General features: G+C 37.9%; 1 protein-coding gene across 1 annotated transcript in view; it reads left to right on the top strand.

The window, feature by feature from the left end:
• Positions 1-22,443, top strand: part of PCSK1 (proprotein convertase subtilisin/kexin type 1) — a 31,704-nt gene extending 9,261 nt beyond the window's left edge. The window contains exons 6-14 of the mRNA XM_040541633.1: positions 1,299-1,387; positions 5,164-5,336; positions 7,667-7,879; positions 9,088-9,188; positions 10,203-10,436; positions 11,927-12,084; positions 13,849-13,982; positions 15,848-16,009; positions 17,608-22,443. Of these exons, the coding sequence (XP_040397567.1) occupies positions 1,299-1,387; positions 5,164-5,336; positions 7,667-7,879; positions 9,088-9,188; positions 10,203-10,436; positions 11,927-12,084; positions 13,849-13,982; positions 15,848-16,009; positions 17,608-17,970 (1,627 nt within the window). The 3' untranslated portion in view covers positions 17,971-22,443. The remainder of the gene's footprint in view (positions 1-1,298; positions 1,388-5,163; positions 5,337-7,666; positions 7,880-9,087; positions 9,189-10,202; positions 10,437-11,926; positions 12,085-13,848; positions 13,983-15,847; positions 16,010-17,607) is intronic.
• Positions 22,444-22,789: the final 346 nt, after the last annotated feature.

Below are 22,789 nucleotides of genomic sequence, written 5' to 3'. Positions count from 1 at the left end.
TGACACTGGAGGAGGCTACATTCCTTTTCTGGAAAATCTTTCTGTCTCTTCTGAGGAAAAAGGTGTCTGGAAACGTTATATAGACCAGATTTGGCCTGGACATCTTCAAAGTGGAAACACAGGAAGTCTCAAAAGGCTCGAACACAGACAACCAGCCGGTTTGCTTAGTGGACTTGTGTGTCTTGGAAGGAGTGGGGAATTTTCCCCAATGCCCTCTCTAGAGCTGTCAGTCAGGTACTCAGTGGAACATCAGGATGGATCTGTCACACCTGGGAGTATTCATGTAGTTCAGTGAGGGATTTTGTCTGGCACAAGAGAAGGGAGTGGACCTCTTTAAAAGCTGGTGCACAGAAGTCAATTTCTTAAACCAATTAGGATGTCAGTACTCAATAAATACACAGGAAGATGCTGATGCACTGGTTCCCTATTGTCTATCAAACCATATGGCAGCATTCATAACATAAATCGGGGGGGGGGAGGGGAACACAACAGTCAATCAACAGATAAATATCCCATGAATAAGACATTTGAAAAATGACATTTCTACTTTACTACAGCATTATTTAAGAGCAAGAGTCCATTATCCTCTTGTTCTGATGACATTATCCCTTAAATTTACCTGTATTATTTCTAATCTTTATTAATAAATAAATGGAATTCAGCCCAGAAGCATTAAAACACTTCATTGAATAACAATCTATAGTATTAAATAATACAACTCTTCTACAATTACAGTTACTTGAAGGTTTTCTTTATTGAAGAGTAAAGAATCACCCATGGCAAAAAAAATTGCATAAAAAGTAGCTAGTTACAAGAAAAATTCAGCAATGATGAAGATACTTTAAAGGCTAACTTTCTGAAATCCTAATAAAGGCAATCATTAAAAAAAAGAATATCTGAATGTGTGATTACAGAAAGACTCGTTTGCATTTCTTTCTGAAGAAGTTTAGTAGCTTATTAGCCTTATAATTTTACACTACTCTGTAAAATACAGATGCACTCTGCTAAAATACAGATAATGGATAGTTTTATGGACCTCAGTGTGGCTTGGATTAGGTATTTACCATCTCATCTTGATGATCATTTGATCACTAAATAGGTAAAATTACATTGACTGAAGCCTAAGGGAAACAAGTATTTTTGTGTCACATAGATACAACTCAGAATTATTCAACAGCTGCATTACATTCAGTTCAAGACATCCACCAAATCCAGAAAGTCACTGATGAGTCTTTGTGTACATTACACAGAATTGTGTAGGTTATGAGACATCATTTATTCTTACTGTATTTATTCAGGCATGGAACACGGTGTGCAGGAGAAATTGCAATGCAAGCCAACAATAGAAAATGTGGAGTTGGAGTAGCCTACAATTCCAAAGTTGGAGGTAAGAGAATGAAGATAGCTAGATGTCTGATGTGAAGGAAAACTAGAAAAATTCTGTGAAATGCTGAATGTTTTCAGATACCATTAATCTGAAGTATAAATTACTGTTTCTTCACAGGAATCATCACTCTTGCAGTATTAGTCTACAAAATCCTGACTGGCCACAGGGCAGAGTGATAGATTTTTGTGACATCATTTCTTAAATGCCATCATGTTCTCTGGAATTTGTCACTTGAATATAAGTAGATGGTGTAATATGTAACAACAAAGTAATAATATAGGTTAATAATAATCTCTTTTGTACACAGAGATCTTTTAAGGAATGATGGATTCACTTGTTGTAGCTGGCTATCTTGGAAGGAGATGGCATGGAGGAGGAGAGGTGATTGAGCAGATTAGAAGAGAGAATATCCAAATTAATCCATTAGAAGTTTATGAAATAGTTATGATCAAAGTATTAGTTGCAAATGGTTATTTAGCTCACAGGAAGATACTTGTTGCAGTCTAGTTTTTCCATTACTTCTTTTTTCCTTTTAAACAAAAGGATGATGAGTGGCAGTTGACACCCATAACTGCCATTCCCACCATTTTGGTCTTACGTTTGTAGGTTCCCATTTACTCTACTCAGCTGTCATAGATGTCAGCTTTGCAGTCTGCCTTTGCCATAATGCATTATGCTGTCATGCTCTGTTTAAATAAAATATCTCGCTCATGAGATGAAGATGCCAAATTTTCAAAGCAGGGCAAAATGGATGAAGCTGCAATGATGTCTGAATTCCTGCTGTGCCCATATTTTAAGGCACTTGCATCTATAGAGAAGGTTCTTCCACAGATTTCATTTGCAAATGCAAACTAGAAATCTGTACTGTGTGACTTGTCTAGAAAAGGAAAATAACAGGAGGAAAAGCAATCCAGTGCTTCAGATTACCCAGAAAGCTCCTAATAACTGGGTGGCAGATAAGAAAAATATACATGAGTTGAAATAAATTGTAAGCCAGTATATATGGCCAGCATGATTGAGATAGGGGTGTAACAAAAACATGTCCAAAGAGCAACGGAAAATAGGAGAATTCATCAAAAAATTTAGCTAAATTTGGTCTGGGTAGACACTGGAAGAGTTTTTTTTTACGTACAAAGCTATGTAGGATTCATTTCTTCACAGACATTTTCTTTTTTTTCTTCCTTTTTTTTTTTTTTTTTTTTTTTTAAATCCTTGGAATGATGCATTACACACTTCTGTTTGACATTAGTTCAGGGTGACTTCTTTAAGCGGCTGTTTGCTTGTATCAGTTGCCATACTGGATAAATCCAGTGGTCCGTAGCCAATGCATTCTCTCTGATAGTCAGCAATATATGCTTTGAGAAAGACGGAAAGAAACCCTGACATTTGGAATATGCTGTTCTCTGACCTTTAACATTAGAGACTGGTTTAACTTTGCCTTGAAGTAAAACATTCAATTCAAAATTTTTCATTTTCCATGAAAATAGTAACTTTAATAATCTCGAGCATTTCTATTAGTACATTAATGTCTGGCCCTGTTCTGAAATCTGTGTAAATCTTTTCAACAGTTTGTGGCCATGAATCCCGCAGGCCATCCCTATGTGCTGTGTGAAACAAATACTTCTTAATGTCAATTTTAAAAGTGACACCTTTCAGTTTCATTTAACATTAACCTCTTGTTTTGTATAGAGCTAAGAAATGTGTGTATTTATCACCTTTGGAGTAAAGCAGGGTGTGTATATCTTTGTGCATATCTAACCGCTGCACTATGCTACGATATTTCTCTGGTGCTGCCATGGAAATCAAATGATTAAGAAGTTCCATTTCACAAAGGACTGGGCTGAGAGTTCCCACATAGTGATGTGCTGCTAAAAATAGCCTTCTGCCATGCAGATACATGTATGTGTCTGAAATTACCTTGGGCTTTGCCTGCTTTTGAATTTGTGGGACTGATGATGAGAGAAAGCATGTGGAAGAATTTATGCAAGAGCAGATAATTGGAATCTGCTTAGGGAAATATCACTGCAGTCATCAAATCCCCAAGTTGACTTAAACATGCAGTATTTTTGGAGGTCATAAAGACATGACAGTATTGGTGGTTTTTGTTTGTTTGTTTGTTTGTTTGTTTGTTTTCTACTGAGCTGTTTTTTTATCAATGCATTGCCAGTGTGCATGTTTTCTTCCTCACTACATTATTTATCAGTGGAATTGGCTTTGTCTTCTTGTTTGGGAAATGTCTCTCTGCATTTCCAGTATCTCATGATATGTTACAACCCAGTGTCCAGAGTGTTGCAGTCATTTCCACACAGGCAGATCTTTGCTTACAGCACACATGTATGACAGAAACTCACAATTCTGAGCTAGTTGAAAAAGGAATATTCAAAATGTTATGAGTTTAAGCCTATTCAGGGCAAGAGGTGTTTGTAGAACCTGATGCACAGGATGCACCTTGATTCTTTTCCCAGCTTTATGAGTGATAGTGGAGTAGCAGTGGTTGAACAGATTAACTCCTTTGTCTCTTTTTTGCCACTAATTAATATGAAATAATAAAGCTCAGTTTTCTTTCAGAGGTGTGAAGAGTCTTAGAGGGCAGCCATTTGGGGAAAGAATTACACCCTTTCTCCTTCTTAACTATAAAAAAGAATAAAACAGAGAGCTGCAAGGGGAAGGTGGTTTTTTTTCTTTTTTTTTTTTCCTTTCTTTTTTTTTTTTTTTTTCTTTTTGTATAGCACTGTCACATTCTTCCTGGCATGCTTTGGAAATACCCCCATTTTGTGGAAAATGCCAGAAAATCAGTCCTCACAATTCACCAGCTGCCAGTAACGGTGCAGCTGCTGTCATACAAACTTGCCAAGTTTGGGAGAACCCTGACATTTACATCGCTTGAAAACACAGGCTGAATCCCGACTGCACTAACCATTACATTGCTGCTCTTGCTGGGAGAGCCATGCCGTAGCGGGGGTTTCTGTCCTCACCCAGCGCCGACGGTGGTAGCAATCCCACTGCAGAGCTAGGGGCTTGCAGAGCAGGGGGGCCAGTGCAGGCGAGCCACTGCCTGCCACTGAATTTTAAGTACCACTGTGATTAGGCTTGATCTGGAGAAGATTAGATAATGCAGTTGCTAATAAAACATTAATGGCTAGATATCACTAGCATCCCTGGATTTCTCACAGTAGGAAGAATACGGTAGTAAAGCAACAGTGAACGTTTTTTGTGGTGAAGACTGAAGAGCTTGTGAAATAGCATCACAAAGACAGCAAAATGGCTTAATGACAGAGAGGACAGTGCTTTAGTCAGAACAGTCAGAATTACATCTTTGAACTAAAACTCTTAAAAATAATGTTGACAAAACCTGTTTAATTTTAGTGATATGATAGCAATTTGAGAAAAGAATTCTGTTATGGTTTTAAAAGAAGAAGAAGAAGGTCATTACAATGAGAAAGCTCATTGTAATGAAAAGAAAGCAGGAACAGTAAACAGAACATCATCTTCCTGGTCTTCTGCAAAAAACAGAGAAAGAGGTAAATAAGGTGCAACCAAATTTTAGGATTTATTATTTTTTTAATGTTTGTAGAGAGCACAGAGCTCTACAAATAAAGGGTAAGTGTAGTATTTTACACTGACATTAACTGTCCTGAGTATTATTCAAATGAACAGCAGTAGTCTGTAGTACAATATTTATAGATTAATTTTGCTATAAAATTTACAATCAGGTAACAAAGATGAAGAAGAGGAAACAGACAGTAAATACAGTCTGCTTGTTTTTCTCTGTTAAGGTATACGTATGCTGGATGGAATAGTCACTGATGCTATTGAAGCCAGTTCAATTGGTTTCAATCCAGAACACGTGGATATTTACAGTGCAAGCTGGGGACCTAATGATGATGGTAAAACTGTTGAGGGACCTGGGAGACTGGCACAGAAGGCTTTTGAGTATGGGATAAAACAGGTATGATACTTAAGAAAAAAATGCAATGAAATGTGGCAGAGAACAGGATTTTAAAATAGTTCATATCAGGCAGGAAATGAAAATGGTTTGCACTCTATTCATTTAAACATATTTAAAAAGAAAAAAATATATTTTAATAGTACTGGTCAAAGAAATTACTAGCTAGAACAGGACTTTTAAAAAAGCACTATTAGAGCCTAAGCTGGTTTTAGCTGCTATTCTCTACAGATAAGCTTTCTTTTTCTGTTGCTACTTTAGCTGCCTTTGTCTTGCCCTACCCCCACTCTTCTCTGCTGCTTGTTTTGCACTGAACAGTAATTGGATTTCTGCACTGAAAGCCTATAAAAATTTAATACAAAATTTCTGCTTTGTGAATATTTTGCTGTGTGAAATAACTATGCATTTTAGCACCCTGTGGATGGGCTTGTATTGTGTTTATAAATTGGTGCATATCATGATCCAATTAAATTCAAGATAGTAAAAATGCATGATGAAGAGTATTGGAAACAGTGGTTTTACAGTTCTGTTTTACGTTATCCTCTTTTGATCTCGTTGGATGATCAGCAGCGTACAAAGAGAAAGCTGCTGGGGATGTATTAAAAAGCTGCTCTTGCTATTGCCAGTGAAAAGATATCTAAAGAAGGACAGGTACTAATACAGAGAGGAAGTCTGTATTAGTCAGAGACAAGAAAGGAGAGAAAGAGAGAAAGCTTGAAGGACAGGAGCAAACCAAGGGAGGGTATTGAAAATAGAGCAGTTAACATTAGCAGATAAGGGAGAAGAAGAAAGGAGTCTGACAACTGACAAGCATACTCTGAGGGAAGAATGGAGGCTGGGAGGGATGGGTTGGTGATAAACAGGGATCTAAGTCCATAGGTAGGCAGTTAGTGAAAAGGGATAATTAAAGGCAATTATTAGGAACCAAAGTTCGGTGGTCATACTCTGAAAAATCAGGTTATTTTGTGAAGAATGTACCTGTTTTTACAACTTGTTTTATTTACTGAGGGGAACAAATTTACCCACTAATTTGTCAGGCTCCCTCATGCATGGATCTGGATGCTCTCCATCCCTTTTAGTCAGTCAGTGATGGAGCTGCCAATGAGTCTCATCCCTGACTCGTATATTGCTGGTCCAGTAAAACACTTTAAGCATATGCTTAGCCTTAAGCATCTGAGAGGTGTTGGTAGCACTCCAAGAGAAATCAAATCATCTGTTTACATATACCATTGCTTTTCTGGACTGCAGCCTTTATTTTCAAAAGAAGATATTATCTCATTTTCTGTAATTCATGTGGGTTGTCCTTCCCATTTTAGCAATTGTATCTCAAAGAGTACAGCCTATTTTTCTGTTTTCTTTATTTCTAATGTTTTAAGTGCTGCAAATGTTGCTTAGGCCATGCATGAATAACTTTAAATCTTATCTGAGGGGTGAGGGTGATAAAAACCTGTATTTCAACTGCAGTTTCCAGTGAATATACATATATTAATAACGAATAAAAAATGAACTTTTGCTTTTGACATGAAACATATTTTCTCCTCTGAAGGACGAGCACAGCTGAAGGCTGAATAGCTGCTATACACTTCCTCTGTGATAGCTGTGATGGTTTACGTGCTGCTGCAGCATTCTCTTGTCAGCTGTCAGCATCAGTTGTTAGCTGCTGCTACCTCATTACTCTCTGGGGGCCAGAGCAGGGAATGAAAATGGTTATGTCCTGAGCCTGCTGGTGCTGGCCCACAGATTTGTAAGAGAAGGGAGGCTTTTCAACCAGATGTGCTTACTGTTACTGTTTTTCAGCGAGTGCCACCAGTGAAAGGCTTCATTACAAAAAAAGAAATTGGTGGAAAAGTCATATTGTGTACATCATTTATACCGTTTACCATACCTCTGTGATTACAAGAAATGCAGGTGAAATAACTCCTGATGAACTAGCTATTTCTTTAAATAAATAAAAAAAAAAAAAAGGCGTTTCTCCTAGAATTGTTCAGGACTGAAACACTGTTATTTGGGAAAACTGTCCTGCTGATCATAGACTCTGTTTTTAACACTAAAACCTATTTTAAAGAAACTTACTGTCCATGGACAGTAAATGTAGACTAGTCAAGCTAAAAGATACAAACAAGCTAAAAGATTGTACTATAGGGTCTGAGGTAGAAAATCACGAGTAGCTGTTTTCTTCTGTCTCTGTCTTCTATGGTGGAAAATTATCCTTTTCTACCTGAAAATATTTGATGTATTAGGCTTTCATGTTGGGGGGAGAGGAGGGGACAGGAGGAGTTGCTAAGAATATATTACAAAATCTCTTTTATAACCACCCGTTTCATTTTCTCTAGGGCCGAAATGGAAAAGGCTCCATTTTTGTATGGGCTTCTGGGAATGGAGGTCGTCAGGGTGACAACTGTGACTGTGATGGTTACACTGATAGTATCTACACTATCTCCATTAGCAGTGCTTCTCAGCAAGGCCTTTCTCCCTGGTATGCAGAGAAGTGCTCTTCAACTCTGGCCACAGCATACAGCAGTGGGGATTATACTGACCAAAGAATTGTAGGTTGTTTTTACCAGATTCAGAACAAAACATAGAAATGTGTTATATATGCAAATAACAAGTGAGAGCTCTTAAACGCTTAGTTTTGACCACCTGTTTTACATGTGTTTTGCATGCTTAGTGCTTTCATTTTGAAACAGTGAGGGATTTGTACTCCAGGATGTGGTTGTATTCTCAGAACATCTACTGTAGAGCAATGGCTAAACAATATCGTTGTATCAAAGAAATTAAATCCGCACGCTTGAAATCTTCTGATATCTGTGTATGATGGAGGCCTCTCGATGGAGATGGTCCCATTCTTCATGAGGAGAGATTGAGACTATAAGCAAAAAGCTTGTGGAGTTAGTGTACCCATATCAGTCAGCACCTCTGGTATACATTGTCACTCCAACACTTACCTTTTGTAAGATTTTTAGCCCCTCAGTTCCCACTGGTGACAGCAACAATGATGCTTTGAAACCTGTGAAAGGTACTCAGCAAGTGGACAGATCAGTCTGTGTCTTCGTTAATGGTGCAAGAAATAACTTGTACTAAAGAACTTTGCTGTGATAAAATAATGTTGAAGGACCTATAATTTCTGTTCAGCTCTGGTTGATGGTAATTTTGCAGTAAACTACATGGATGGGGATTAAAACAATGTCATTCCAAATTAGCTATGGATCAGTACTTCCTAGCTGACTAGTCTTCATAGCTGAGATGTGAAGGTCTTGGTGTTGCCTCTTTGCATATCTAGAGATTTGTGGACAGATGAGTTTGGTATTTAATTGCCAAATAAAGCATGTTTCATTGCAAATTATAGTTCTTCTGCTGAAGAGGGAGCAGAACACTAATACTAATCCTATGAGTAATTTTCCAGCAAGCAGTAATTTTAAATGTTCTAGGCCCAACACAATGATCTGTTTTTATGATTCACCAGTAAGCCTGAAACACTTATTGTGAAACCTTAGAATAAAATAAGATATTCAGTGTGGGAGTATTTTGTTCCAACACAAAGCATTTTGATACAAAAATTATAGTTGAAGTAAAAAGAGAGGATTGAAATATGAACAGATTTAAACATCCATCACTTTGCTGGTGAGGAATGTATTAATACGCACCAAGTAAAGGATACGTAGTTATGTTTGTGAGCATGGATTGACTGTATTTACAACTGTTTATTCATGCAATCTTAATATTTTCAGACAATTTTTTGTTGTTTTTCTGTCAGACAAGTGCTGATCTTCACAACGAGTGTACAGAGACTCACACTGGGACCTCTGCATCTGCACCACTGGCAGCAGGAATTTTTGCTCTGGCTCTGGAGGCAAAGTAAGATGTCACAAAATTACTGTTGAAACTCCTCTTCTTCAGCCGCCCCACTACCTTCCCTCAAACATTGCCTCAAACATTGCCTTCCTGAAAGTTACACGATCTCATGCTGCTGCTCCACTTTTTGTCAGTCGGACTTGCTCAGCCTGATGACAGAAATAAGCAGCTACTTGCCTCAACACCTTCCTAGCAAGTCAGAACCAACGCAAATAAAACGTGATGACCAAGTAATTTTAGTCCATTTAGTGCGCTGGCAACAATTGTTTGCCGAGCTGGTCAATTGCGCTTAAAGGCAGTGAAGGTGTGCTTCTGTCAAGAGAGCGTAATTTGAAGACAATAGGTTGCGGGAGTTTAAGTGAAGTGCTTAGTCAATTTGCAGAACCTTTCCTGCCGGTGATGAGACATAAAATGGAAGGTACTGAAGCTCAGCTTTCAGAGCAGGCAGGGAGCAGGCAGGTTCACACCCTGCAGGGCTGGTAGCCAGAACTATGACTTAGAGGTGGAGGTGAAGAACAGGGCAGGACAAGACAATGTTGGCACATTGTTGACAAGACAATGGCCTTTTCACTTAGACATGGTGTAGGCTTAGCACTCGAAAGGTGTGTGTTCGACTCCCTATTCTATTGCATACTCCTTTAATGACATAAGCCAAGGGCCATATTTTAAAGGGTAGAGTTAATCACAGATGACTCAAATGCCTGGTGAATTTTCAAAGTTCCCACCAGTTTCCATAAAGACTGGTGGGAAATACTATTTTTGCTAGATAAATTTAAATGCCTAAAGAGTTTGAACTATTGGACTCTGATCTTGCTGGATAGCAGTTCTTCATTTACATAGCAATCCTGTTTACCTGAAGAAGTATTGGAAGAATACACATGCAATGTGCTCTATATTTTAAAATAATAGGGTACCATGTACATTTAAAACACTTTCTGTTGCAAACTAATATTGCAAACTAAAGAGAAATATGATAGATAGTCTCGAAACAATTAACCGGGCATATTTTCTCAACAGTCCAAATCTAACATGGAGGGATATGCAGCACCTGGTAGTCTGGACCTCAGAATATGATCCACTGGCTGGCAATCCAGGATGGAAAAAGAATGGAGCGGGACTGATGGTAAACAGCCGATTTGGGTTTGGACTACTCAATGCCAATGCGTTGGTGGATTTAGCTGATCCCAAAAGATGGAAAGGTGTACCAGAAAAGAGAGAGTGTGTTGTGAAGGACAAAAGCTTTGAACCAAGGTAAGAATGTGTGTTAGTAGTAGCTAGGCTTACATCTATTTTAGTAATGCCTGAAGAATAGTATTGTGCATGGATCGCTCGAAAGCAGACTAAGAGATTTCTTTTGATTCATTTGGTTTTGTCCTACTGTATTCCCCCAGGGACAGGCAAGCAGCATTTGCTTGCTTGCTATTTTTTAGTGTAAGACTGATGAACATTGCTAGCATGAACTCTCACAAAAATGAGATTATCTCTGCTTTTACAGACAATGCGTGTATGAACGATACTGTGAAACTGAACCTGATCAGATAAGAATGTTTAGGCTGCTATCAGCAGATGAGCAAAAAGATGCCAAAGTTTTTCAGAGATTTTTTTTAAAGGAACATCTGTAGTAGTCTCAGCAACTCTTCTCCTGTGACATGCATAGGGTATGTTGAAATCAGGGTGGTATACTAAGCTTTAGTCACATCCATAGCACTGCTCTTACGAAACACGTGTTTCAAAGGTTCACTGAAAAGAGTTACAAGCCATATTCACAAGTGTTCACAGTACAGTGAGCCTAAACTGAGCTCAACATACAAGCTTTAATCACAAATCACTAACCTGATTAATGAGTAAGGATATCTAGAATGTTTTTGTCTCTACTTGTTCATTTGTGTGTTTGTTCTTTAGAATAAATACAGATATTTCAAAGATAGAAATTATACCATGTGAGTGCACTAAAAGTCTGTCTGTAAAAACATATTATGGTGTTTTGGAGTGTCACTGCTTGGTAACCTTACAATTTATGCTGTTTTACTGTCAATTTGTTTTTATGAGCCCTCTCCTTTCCTTCGAGTGTTGATCTAGTTCTGGTATATGCAATACTTGCTGCTTATGTATTTTTATTGCAGTCTTCTGTGTGACATAATAAAAACAAAGATCCCAATATTTTGAGTTCTGAATGATTTCTGTGGAGGTTTAGATACCCTAATCATTAGATCATTTAGATACCTTTCTCATTAGAAGTAATGGAAATTGTGCAGAGAAAGCTATGCATGAGCATGTATGGAGGATGTAAACCTTTTTTTCTAGAGATGGCATTAATCACAAAAGATAAAAAGCACTATGCCTGATGCAATGTTTTAACTTTATGATAACAGCTCTATTGCATATTTCTATGAGGAAGCTAAGTCTAAGTCTGATAGAGTCATGTGATGTAGCTGACTGCAAGGACTTTTTTTTTGTAGTCTCTGTGGAACAGCGAAGTGCTGACAGAAACTCAATTACCCAGACTTGCTTGCTTCCAGGGTGGGTTGCACAACTGTAACTTATACAGTGCACACAACTTGATCCACTTCAGTATTTTCTGTACATTCAGAACTCCCAGGGTTTTCATGGGGACATTCAAAAAAAATTTTTTTTTCCTTACTTCTTTTCCCATCATTCTTAAATGATTGTTATTGTCTCTACGCTTCACATAATGATCCAGAATCTAAAGTTTCTGTCAATATTTACTGTAATTTTGCCAGATTATTAAGAGCAAATGAGGAAGTCATCATTGAAATTCCCACAAAAGCCTGTGAGGGTCAAGAAAACTCAATTGCATCCCTGGAGCATGTGCAGCTTGAGGCAACAATTGAATATTCCCGTAGAGGTGATCTTCATGTCACCCTGGTGTCTCCATCAGGTATGGGAAGCTAAGACATCCTTAGTTTCGGTCGCTGTAGTGTGTAACATTTCATTAAAACTACTTGTATGTTTCTCAGTGGATTAAAAAATAGTTAAGTACATCATTAGACAAATCTAGGCACAACCAACAGGTGAATGTGAGGACAAAGCATCCTGGGAACGAGAACTGGTTCTTTGAATGCCTTTTTCATTCTTCTTGCATTTTGGATTATTTTTGTAAGAAGATGTTTACTTCAGAAATGAAGGCACTGTTTCTAATGTGTCGCATTCTAGCACCAGGACCTGTGAAAACTGAGAGTTCCTGGAGGTATCAAATTGTAATGCTTATCAGCCTTCCTGTGATTTAATGACCTAATGGAAAACTCAAGAAATCTGACTCCCTAGATTTCACCTGTTACCCCATTGGTGAATGTAAAAAAAAGTCTGTATTTGGCACCATAATTCAACTATAATAGGTATGCTACAACATAGCAAGTGATCTTGACAGTGCCCTGAAATAAGGAGAACGAAAAGAAAGAAGAAAGAGTATAAATAACTTTGTAGAGAGTAAGATCTTCTGTCAGATCTGCTGATATTATTAAAAAGCAAAACAAAACAAAACACAGATAAACTTTCAGATTTGAATTTAAACATTGCTCTAAACTAATTTACTGATATTAAAGTGTAATCTAAGAATTTGCATATAATAAACTACTAATGCCTTGTTGATGTGATAGTTGCATGACCTCACTTCAAAGCAGGCTTAGATACTGTACATACAGTATTCTTCCAAAGCCTACCTTGTCTGGGATTCCTTTTAACCCTATCATTAATTGTTCATTTTCTGAGTTTAGCTTTTGTCTTATGGGACCAATGTTGCTATAATCTGTTTTACCCTTGATTGTTGGTGGTGTTTTCTACTTTAATTCCATCTTCGATAAGTTTTGGGTTGGGACCATACAGATGGACTGTCTCGAGGCATTTCATGGAGCTCTTTCTACTTTTACAGAGATACTTTCCTCCCTTTATTGCTAAAACATAGGAAGCCTGGCTTCATCTCAGTAAAACACCCCTTTTTGAAAGACCGATGACAGTAATTTGTTCCTCATCTGCATATGTATATCTGTGGGTTTAGTTGAGGTAGCAATAGTCAAGTATTGCTGCCCCCATAATACTACCATGTTGCTATTATGACTGAACTATCCTTTAGTTATTGCTGCTTTTTTTTTTTTTTTTTTTTTAACTTTCCTGTAAAACATTCCTACTAAATATATGTCATCCCTTTTCTTTATTTACAGTGTTACCTTTAAAGGTATTTATAGCTTGCGATCAGTCTCCCTGGGGCTTCTCTTGTTCCATATTACATAAATTTAGCTTCCATGTTCTCTCCTTATATGCAAATAAACATAAAAAAGCTTCTGTGTTGCATTAGAGTCTCTTCTGCTGCAGAAATGCTTTTTGAACTGTAGCATTTTGTAATAATAATAACAATACAAATAGTTTTTGCCCTGTTGGAGTTCTGGGCTGTAACATTTTACATTCACTCCCCCCCAAAAAATACAATGACGAATTCAGGATAAGGCTTTGGTTTTCAATTCTGTGTGAGCTGGTTTTGATAAAGTACCCGGTGACCAGAGATAGCATGTTTCCCATTCCCCAAGCCATGGCTAAATGCTGTTTTTCCAGGTTACCTTTGCACTACATAGTTTGCAAACCAAGCTAAGTGACAAACAGAAGCGTACACATATGAACACTCACTGCTATTGATCTTGCGCTAACACAGGGACCAGCACTGTCTTACTGGCTGAGAGAGAGAGAGATAAATCTCCCAATGGCTTTAAGAACTGGGACTTCATGTCTGTTCACACATGGGGAGAGAATCCAACAGGCACCTGGGTATTAAGAATTACTGATGTGGTAAGTATGTTTGTTAAGTTTGAGAGCTAACACAGAATATGATCGCTAGCCACTATCAAGTATGTTGAATAGTGAATCTTCTCATTAAGGAAGCTACAGCAAGAGTTTATTTAAATGGAGCATCCATCTGGATTGAAGATTAAAGACTGGCTCATCTGAAGAAACAGCATAAAAAAAAAGATAAAGTCAGATTTTCTTGTTCTAACATGAATGCAAAGCACTGCACACATTCCACTGACATGTACCTGTCAAAAGGAGTTTCATGCCTATGTTTTTCTCACACCGTATGTCACTGAAAGAAGTCACTTCTTAATATAATTTTTTTGTGATTCATGAAGTATGTAATCAAATTTACATATGATTAACTGCAAATTAGTTTTTTTTTTTTCTGCAGAAAAGAGCACATGATAGACGATAGTCTCCTCTTGGTACATGTGCATAATTTTCATTAACTCAAACCCCTTGGAATTAATGAATTTCTGGTGACCTTATAGAGCTATTCTGATATATATCTTTCCCTAACCTCTTTCTCAGAGTAATTACCACTGAACAACCTTTAAGAATTAAAGCCAAGAAATCTACAGATGTAAAATAAATAAGTTTACTAAAAGCACTTGGGAGTATGGATTGCGACAGTGAGACAGAAGAAATCTGTTTGACAGGCAACTGAAAAATCATTCTCTTCAGAGTGAGAGTGATCAGGCTCAGTCATCTCTGGAGAATTTCATTGAAGCTGTCTGTTAATCAGCTTGTCATTAAGGATCAGATCCTGCAAGAAACCGAGTGCTTCCTACCAGACACTGAGTCTCCAACCCTTACTGGCCTTGAATTGTAATCAGGAGGATGATGCTGAATACTGAGCAGATGGACAAGGCAGTAGAAGTAAATATTATTATCAACAGTGTAGTGTTAATACTGTAGGCTTATAGATAACCCCATGGTTACAGATATCCTGCTCTTAGTAACTAAAATAATACCTTTTTTCTATTATTTTTTGGGGGGGAAGGAAGGAAGCTAAGAAGGGCATTACGTATGTAACTATCTTTTAGTTTTCATTGTCAAGATAGTGGTTCCTGAGATCTACAATAAACCAAGTTTTTGTCTGCAAGAAACAATGGATTTTTTCCTTAGTTTATAGGGTTTTGTGATTCCAGAAATAAGTTTTCACATTAGTGCCTTCACCTGAAATCAGGGATCGGCATGCAGAGTTACTGATAATTTAGTTGCCACATAAATTACATATGTAAACTTTGGCATAAACTTAGTAAGGAGCTTCAGCAGCCCTCTTCAGTCAATAAACGACCAAGCAAAAATTCTGGAAGAAGCTTTGGAAAAATAAAGTTTCACTGTCCTCTGTACCCTTCTCTTCCACTTTCTTCTATTTAAATACCATTGACAAAACTAATGGACAAAACATTTGTAGCTCACCTCCACAGACTGTGTTTTAGATGGCTATTGTACACTACCACAGAATATTATTCCAAACTACTGTTTCAATGGTAACTCTTGTGAGAAAATTGCAAAGGAATGGCTTAGTGATCTAATACCAATAACACAAACTTATACTTCAGTAATTTTGTGTCGTGTTTTGAAATTCCATCGATGATTACATGATCAATTAATAATTACATTACCTCAAAATATGAATACTTGGAGTAGTCAAGCCATTGCATTAAATCCCACCTTCTGATATGTTCTGTCTCTAATGTATTAGTCTTTTGGTGCTTACAAATCATGCTCTAAATTTAGATATTGAAAGCTTTATTGTTTATTTTACTGAATTCTCTCTGCTTTTTGAGCAAGTATCCTCTGTTTTTTCTTCTTACATCCTGAGAACCTATGCTAATGCCATGCTTGTCCTTTAGTCCAGAAGAATACAAAATGAAGGAAGGATTGTAAATTGGAAATTGATTTTGCATGGCACTACTACCCAGCCTGAACATATGAAGCAGCCACGTGTATACACATCCTACAATGCTGTGCAAAATGACAGAAGAGGAGTGGAGAAGATGACAGACCTCATAGAGGTAGCGGCACAGTAATTGTTTTCTGTATGTATTTTTAAATTTGTAGGAGAATTCTGGCTTTTTCCCTAATAAGAAGACACATACTTGTTCTGTATTCGTTTCCTCTAGCTCCTGAACACTTGTGAGTTTTGCAAGTGTTCTAATTTTCTCAGAGTCAGCAACTGATATTTTTATTAGTCTCTGTTTTCATGTGCCAACACCTAACAGTTTTAGGATTGAAAGAAGGTATTGATACTAACGCTATGAACTCAACAGCTAATGTAGTTGAGTGGTACAAGGAGGGAGGAATGCACCACTGACAGACACACTAAATTCATGTAATTCTAGTGAGAACAAGTGTTCGATCCCAAAGGAGCCTGCTGGAGTGCTTCAAGGGAGTTTGGAAGCAGGTTTGTAACAAAGAAGCATCACAAAAGTGAGGAACTCACTGATTGAGGTAGTTCAGTTAAACGGACCTGTTGCTGCCAGCTCCTTTTTCATCCTTTCCTTACCTTTAAGTTAGAGTGCTGTATGGAAAACAAATGTATTCTAGGCTCCCGAGAATAGCAGCGATTTTCTGGATGCTCATGATGATAATATTGTATATTTTCAAAATGCTTGATTATGTTATTGTCTTCAGCATACTTAATCACATCACATCTATTCATCTCCCCATCAGGTAATTAGGATGTCTGTAAATAATAGAGAGACTAACCTTCTTCAGCAAGGTTACAGAGGAGAATATTGAGGGAGACATAATTATGGTTTTCACATGCATAAAATTAAGTGTCCACAGTTGTGGCAGCTATGTGCAGTAAAATAAAGTTGGAAGAAAATAAAATTGGATTCAGGAGGTGCTATAGGAGAAGGTTGGTGGACACATACTAAAAAACAGCTCAAGTTCCATTAGAAAGACAGACCCAGTGTAAATGAGGACGATATGCAGCCATATATTGCTGCATGGGAGGCATAACAGTGTTGAAATGGGGTTGTGCCTCAGCAATTTCTCTGTACATCTGTATTTGGCAATAGTCTTCCAGAGTTTGCCAAGATACATGTCATGTCCATGGGTTAGCCATACATTACTCGTCATTTCCCAGGTAAAATGATTACTACAGAGCAGGTAATAAAGAGGCATTAGTTCAGTCCTTTCCACAAGGGTATGTGGCACATTCAGAGTTGCCATCACCACTGCAGGTGCTTGCTCCAGACAGCTGAGGAGCTGTCTCCCACAGTACAACCAGGAGTATTTGTGAGACTGGGACAAATCTTGCTGTAAAATGACAAGTTGTATCCTGCTGCTGTGGGATCTGAAGTTGTAACTTCCTAAGTTATCTTCCTGAGTTATCTTACCCAAAGTTAACTTCCTAATCTTCCTAAGGGAGATTTCATACTATATGCAATGCAGTCTGTTTGAATATGAATAATGACAGTCTGAATGAATAATGACAGTCTGCTTTGGAATAAAATGATCTAGTTCTTTTCTAGATGTTAGTGGCTCCTAAGTGAAAAAAATTATATCTACACACACATACATGAAAATCACTAATCAGAGCAAATCTGAATCCAGACAGTTTTGCTTTGACACTTAACCTCTCTTATGCCAATCTGCATTCTAGGACCACACCACACAGGAGAACCTGAGTGAAAAAAACAAAGTCACAGAAGATACTAGTAGTAACAGTGACAAAGCAGAAGATAAAATCCCATCAGAGGCTATGCTACACTTACTGCAAAGTGCTTTTAGCAGACAGATGGCTGAGAAGCGACTGCCAAAGAAGACTGGAAGTGAGAAGTTAAATATTCCATTTGAACATTTCTATCAGGCCCTCGAAAAATTAAACAAGCCCTCCCAGCTAAAAGACTCAGAAGAAAGCCTGTACAGTGACTACGTTGATCTTTTTTACAATGCCAAACCATACAAGCATAGAGATGATAGACTGCTGCAAGCCTTGGTTGACATCATAAATGAAGGAAACTAAACTATAGGGTATGGCACTGAGTTGGAAATATTCGTTCTCCCCACCCCACCTCCATTTTTATTTTTTTTCAGAAGTCTATTGTATGCTCTAGTTGTGTAATTGCTGCTTTGATTGCTTCATATTTAACACAAATATCAAGGAAGGAAAAAAACAGGTGTGGGAGGATAAGGCAGTAAACTCATGCTTTTTAGTAATAGCTTTTTTCAAAGACTTTCTTCATTACCATCAGAGTAGATTTGCCCCCTCAGGCATGAAATGCAACAGTATTCCCCTGAAAATACTAATGCTCTATTTTAAACAATTTTCACGTTACTTATTCTTCCACCCTATTTCCTTAGCATGAAGTAGGATTCAAAACCTGAATTACTAAGCAGTTTTGAACTGAACTGCCAAAGCTTTGGGGATATACTCTCATCCCTGGAATTGTAATGAATGGTGTAGTCTTTCTTATATTTGGCATTTATTCAAGATTTAATACTTGCAGCAAGTACCTCTTCCCTCACAGTTGTTTTTATTTTTTATTTCATTTTTTGTTCCTTTTCCAAACAACAATGCACTCTTACCCTTCTGTTCTCCTGCAAAGGAGCAGCTGGGAAACTGGAATTGGATTGGAGCATCAGTGAACACTGATGAGGTTATTAATGATTTAGACTACAGACAGACATACTCTAATGTAAAAGAGCTCCAAACAACACATTCCAGACCATGGGGATTCTCACCACCGAACTTAAACTGCCTAAATGAAGTGCCTGAATTATGAGCTTAGTTTTTCTAGGCTGTATGTAGCTAATGAAGACAGATAGCACTTAAGAGCACTTGACTAGTTTTTGCACTGGTTCTGAATTACCTGCTGGAGTACTCATTTATTTTTATTGACTGGATGAACTTTGGGGAAACAATCTCTTACCTTTGGAGCCTCGGTTAGATTTCTAAAGTTGAGTAATATAAATGCCTCCTAAGATGTCTACATCTGCAGCAATCAGGGCAACAAAGCTAGGATCATTTTACCCCTTCCTTAAACTGTGACCAAAGCAGTGTAGAAAGGGAAATTATACCAGCAGAGAACATCTAATGAGTGCATTTTGGAGTATCTGTGGTGAATTGTAACATTTCCCAAATATCTAGGAAGGTAAGGCAAAATGAATTGGGGGGAGGGGGAAGGAGGTGTATGAATGAAAAAATACCCAGGAGAAGGGAGTCAGAAACGGAGGAAGAAACTGCATGGGTTGTGAAGGAGGGAGAGGAAAAGAAGGAAGGGGAAAGTGAAAGAGGAGGAAACGGAGTAGCTTCGGAGAGCAGGAAGGGCAGGTTGCTGCCTACCTTTAGCAGTCATAAGAGACTAAAGATGAAAAGTGAGATGACAGAGGAAAATGCAAAATGGTGAGAACATGGTGAGACCCTTTCAGAATATAATAAAAGTAGTGAAGGGAGAAGCAGTGTGGCCAGAAAGGTCTATCACCCTATCCCAAGTGGAAAAAATTATACATGGTATCATATACAGTAGAATGATATGAATGGCATCATATGGCATCTAATGACAGTTTTCCACACATACCTCTTTAAAGTTGGAGTCAAGATTGACTTATTGTTTTGCTGTTCATAATTAAAAACAAACAAACAAAAACAGCAATGTATGGCTGGGTGCTCAGAAATAGGAGAGGATCTACTACAAGGAAATGAAGTGTCTCATTGCAGTGCTAAAGATAATCCAAGCAAGTGCTGACTAGGTTTTACTTTTCTCCCTCTTTCTCATCTACCGTTCAAATGTAGAAATGTAGAAATGTAGACTAGACATTTTCCAGACATTCTAGAAAAAAATGTTCCTTCTTCACTGTCTATTCCTTAAAATGATCCAACTTTCTCTTAAAAAAGAAATTGAATATTTTGTTCATAATTCATCAGTTTGGATAGAGATTTTTCAAACTTCACACTAAATTCTGTAATTTCTGCTTGAAGGCAACTTTGAAAATTATCTTACCAAACTTAAGATTTAAAAATCTTTGCATATTCATTTGATTTTAGTAGGTTCATGTCTACCTGGGGCTCAGTCTGTGTTTTTGCCAGCTTTAGATAGATATGGCTTAGTTGATTTGAAGAATTCTTCCATATTTATACTCCATGCTACAACAATAACAACTGCAAGAGTGAATGTCTCTTAAACTTAAACCGCTTGCTCTCTGCTAAGAAATTTACTTAGAACAAGAAGTGAAAAAAAAAAGTTACTGAAATCAGAAAACATTTTTTTTTATGTTGTCCCTTCAACACACAAGCTTTCTGGCAATACATAACTACTGAACAAGCAGAATGTTAAATTGCTGCTACTGGAGCAGTTAGTGAGAGCACTAACTTACTTCCACTAAAATGTAATTGTCAGAATTGGGAGTTTGTCTCTACAATAAATATTCCCATTTGGTGAGAAAGGACCACTGTTAGTCCTGTGCAGTGAAATTCAGGGGCTGGTTCTGTCAGATAGTGGTGGTTTTTGCCAGTTGTCAATCCAGTACGTTAAAGTGAGGAAAGTACTACAAACACTCAAATCAGCCTTTGAAAGAAGTTTTCAGATATAGATGGGTGGAATACATAGGACTTTGTTTTAAGATCAGTTCCTATGTTGTAGCCAAAGTTTCATAAGAGGACAACTTTAAAGTCTCTCTTTTGAATGTTTCCAACCCAGAGTAGACTGTACAGGAGTAAATTAAATTATTTTTATTGTTAGTCTTTCCTTGGTGCCTGTGTGGGTTCTGTGAAAAATGTAAAAGGAAAATAATGTTTTCTCTCAGAATTTTAAATTATATTTTCTTTACAGGTATTTATAATGTAGCAAAGATTTTACTGAACAGACAGAATTTTAAAAGGTATAATAAATTATATTGAAGAACCAGATTTTTCTTGGGGAAGAGACAATTTCATCCAATAAAGGTATTTTTTAAAAGGCATGTTCCAACAGCAACTGCAATATGTATGTGATGTGATGTTAAAATTTGTCTACTAGTAGTATAATACAGTGTGTTAGCAGAGCTCAGATTGTGTGGTCTTAACATTTGTAAAGAAAACAATAAGATAATGTCAAACCACTGCCTTAAAACAACAGGGAAATACAGTTTAGAATTGAAAGCAAGAGCTTGAGAAAGTAATGAGGGGCTGGGTGAAGAAAATGTGCAATTATTGAATAAGAAGAACCGCAAAGGATTTCTCCACAAGGAGGAACACTGCACCTTGCACAACTGCAGCTGAAGTGAGGTTTGCTGCTGACAGCAGTGGTATCAGTGTCTGTCTCCCTGGGTCTGAAACACAGAATTGTGCATGTTTCACATACAGACGTGTCTGAAGCACTAAAATGACATAGCAGAGAAGAATCAGTCATGGGGGCAAATTAAATATACAGGTCTTCATTTTCTTGCATCGAAGTCTTACTAGTTAAAAATGCCATTTTTTCCCCACTGCTCACATTTCAACACAGTAAAAAAGAAGCCCCCATGTGCTGGCAGTGCCTGTGGAGAATGGCATTTCAGGGGGAGATGTTAGCTGCTCCACACCACATTGTGCCTCCTGCTCTGTCTGCCCCTCTGCGCCCCGCGGTGGGTGCTCGTGGTCCAGGGACGAGCCATGCCATGTTCAGCATGCAGGTCTGTGGGGACCACCTGGCCTCTGTGCACAGCCTGCGGTGTTGGGTGGGCTGCTCTGGTCAATGATGATGCCCAGAGAGATGAAGCCACCCCTGCAAAACCCCCTTCTCCCTCTGTTAAGTGTGGTGCCAGGGAGAACACTGCGCAGAGAGGGATGAGTCTCTGCCTCCCAAAGCCTTACCCTCATAGGGACTTAGGAATCGTTCTTATACTCGCACTGAGTTCACTTATCGAGTCTTGGGTAACTACTGCTTGCCAAGCAAAACCTGATTTTTCTGGATTGTCAAAGTACTACTTGTGCTTTCAATAATCTATGTTTGCATAGCAGAAATATTTTTAGTAAATGTGAACAGAAAATACATTTGTAAGGTAGCATTAAAGAATCGTGGAATCATAGAATATCCTGAGTTGGAAGGGACCCACAAGGATCATCGAGTCCAACTCCTGGGTCTCCAAATGACCACCCAAAAAGTCAGACCATGTTTCTGAGAGTGTTGACAAAATGCTTCTCAAACTCTGGCGGGCTCGGTGCCATGACCACTGCCCTGGGGAGCCTGTTCCAGTGCCCGACCAACTCTTAGTGAAAACAAAGAAATCTAAAGTCTATATTCATGTAATATTAACCTATTTCCACACTAAACAATGTGTTTTCTCTTAATTTGGCTTGATTTTTAAATGTCATGTTGCATTTGAACTTTCCAATGTTAGCTGTTTTGAGTTACCAAAGCAGGTATGTCACAGCCCCAAACTCAGAGAATAAGGAGTCAAAGACTGCATCCTCTTTCTTACTTCTCCTGAAGTCATTTGAAAACAATCATAAGCATTTTCAGTGTAAATAAAACTATTTTAAAAGAGAAAAGGCTTCTTTACAAATATATTACTGACTTTGGAATTATGTTAATATTAGAAAAGATTGGATATAGTCTATTTATGAAAAGAATATATTCATAGGAAGGGGAAACATCTGAACACTGCTGTTGAGCTATTACACATCTTACATACAGAACTAATCCTGCAGGAGTGACAGCCATGTTTATCATCACAGTAGCAGAATGATCAGTGCTGTACCTGCAAAAGCAAACTGACCTCTACCACTGCACTTTTTCAAACGTTACAAACTCAAGGGAAGTTGGCTTCCAATTAGTTCAGTTCTGAAAACAGCTATAGTTTAAAACTTACAGGGAAAAAAAAAA

This window comes from Cygnus olor, chromosome Z (assembly GCF_009769625.2).
Source record: "Cygnus olor isolate bCygOlo1 chromosome Z, bCygOlo1.pri.v2, whole genome shotgun sequence".
Lineage (NCBI taxonomy): Eukaryota > Metazoa > Chordata > Aves > Anseriformes > Anatidae > Cygnus > Cygnus olor.
Note: the sequence above shows the minus strand (reverse complement) of the source record. Positions and strands in the feature narration are given on the sequence as shown.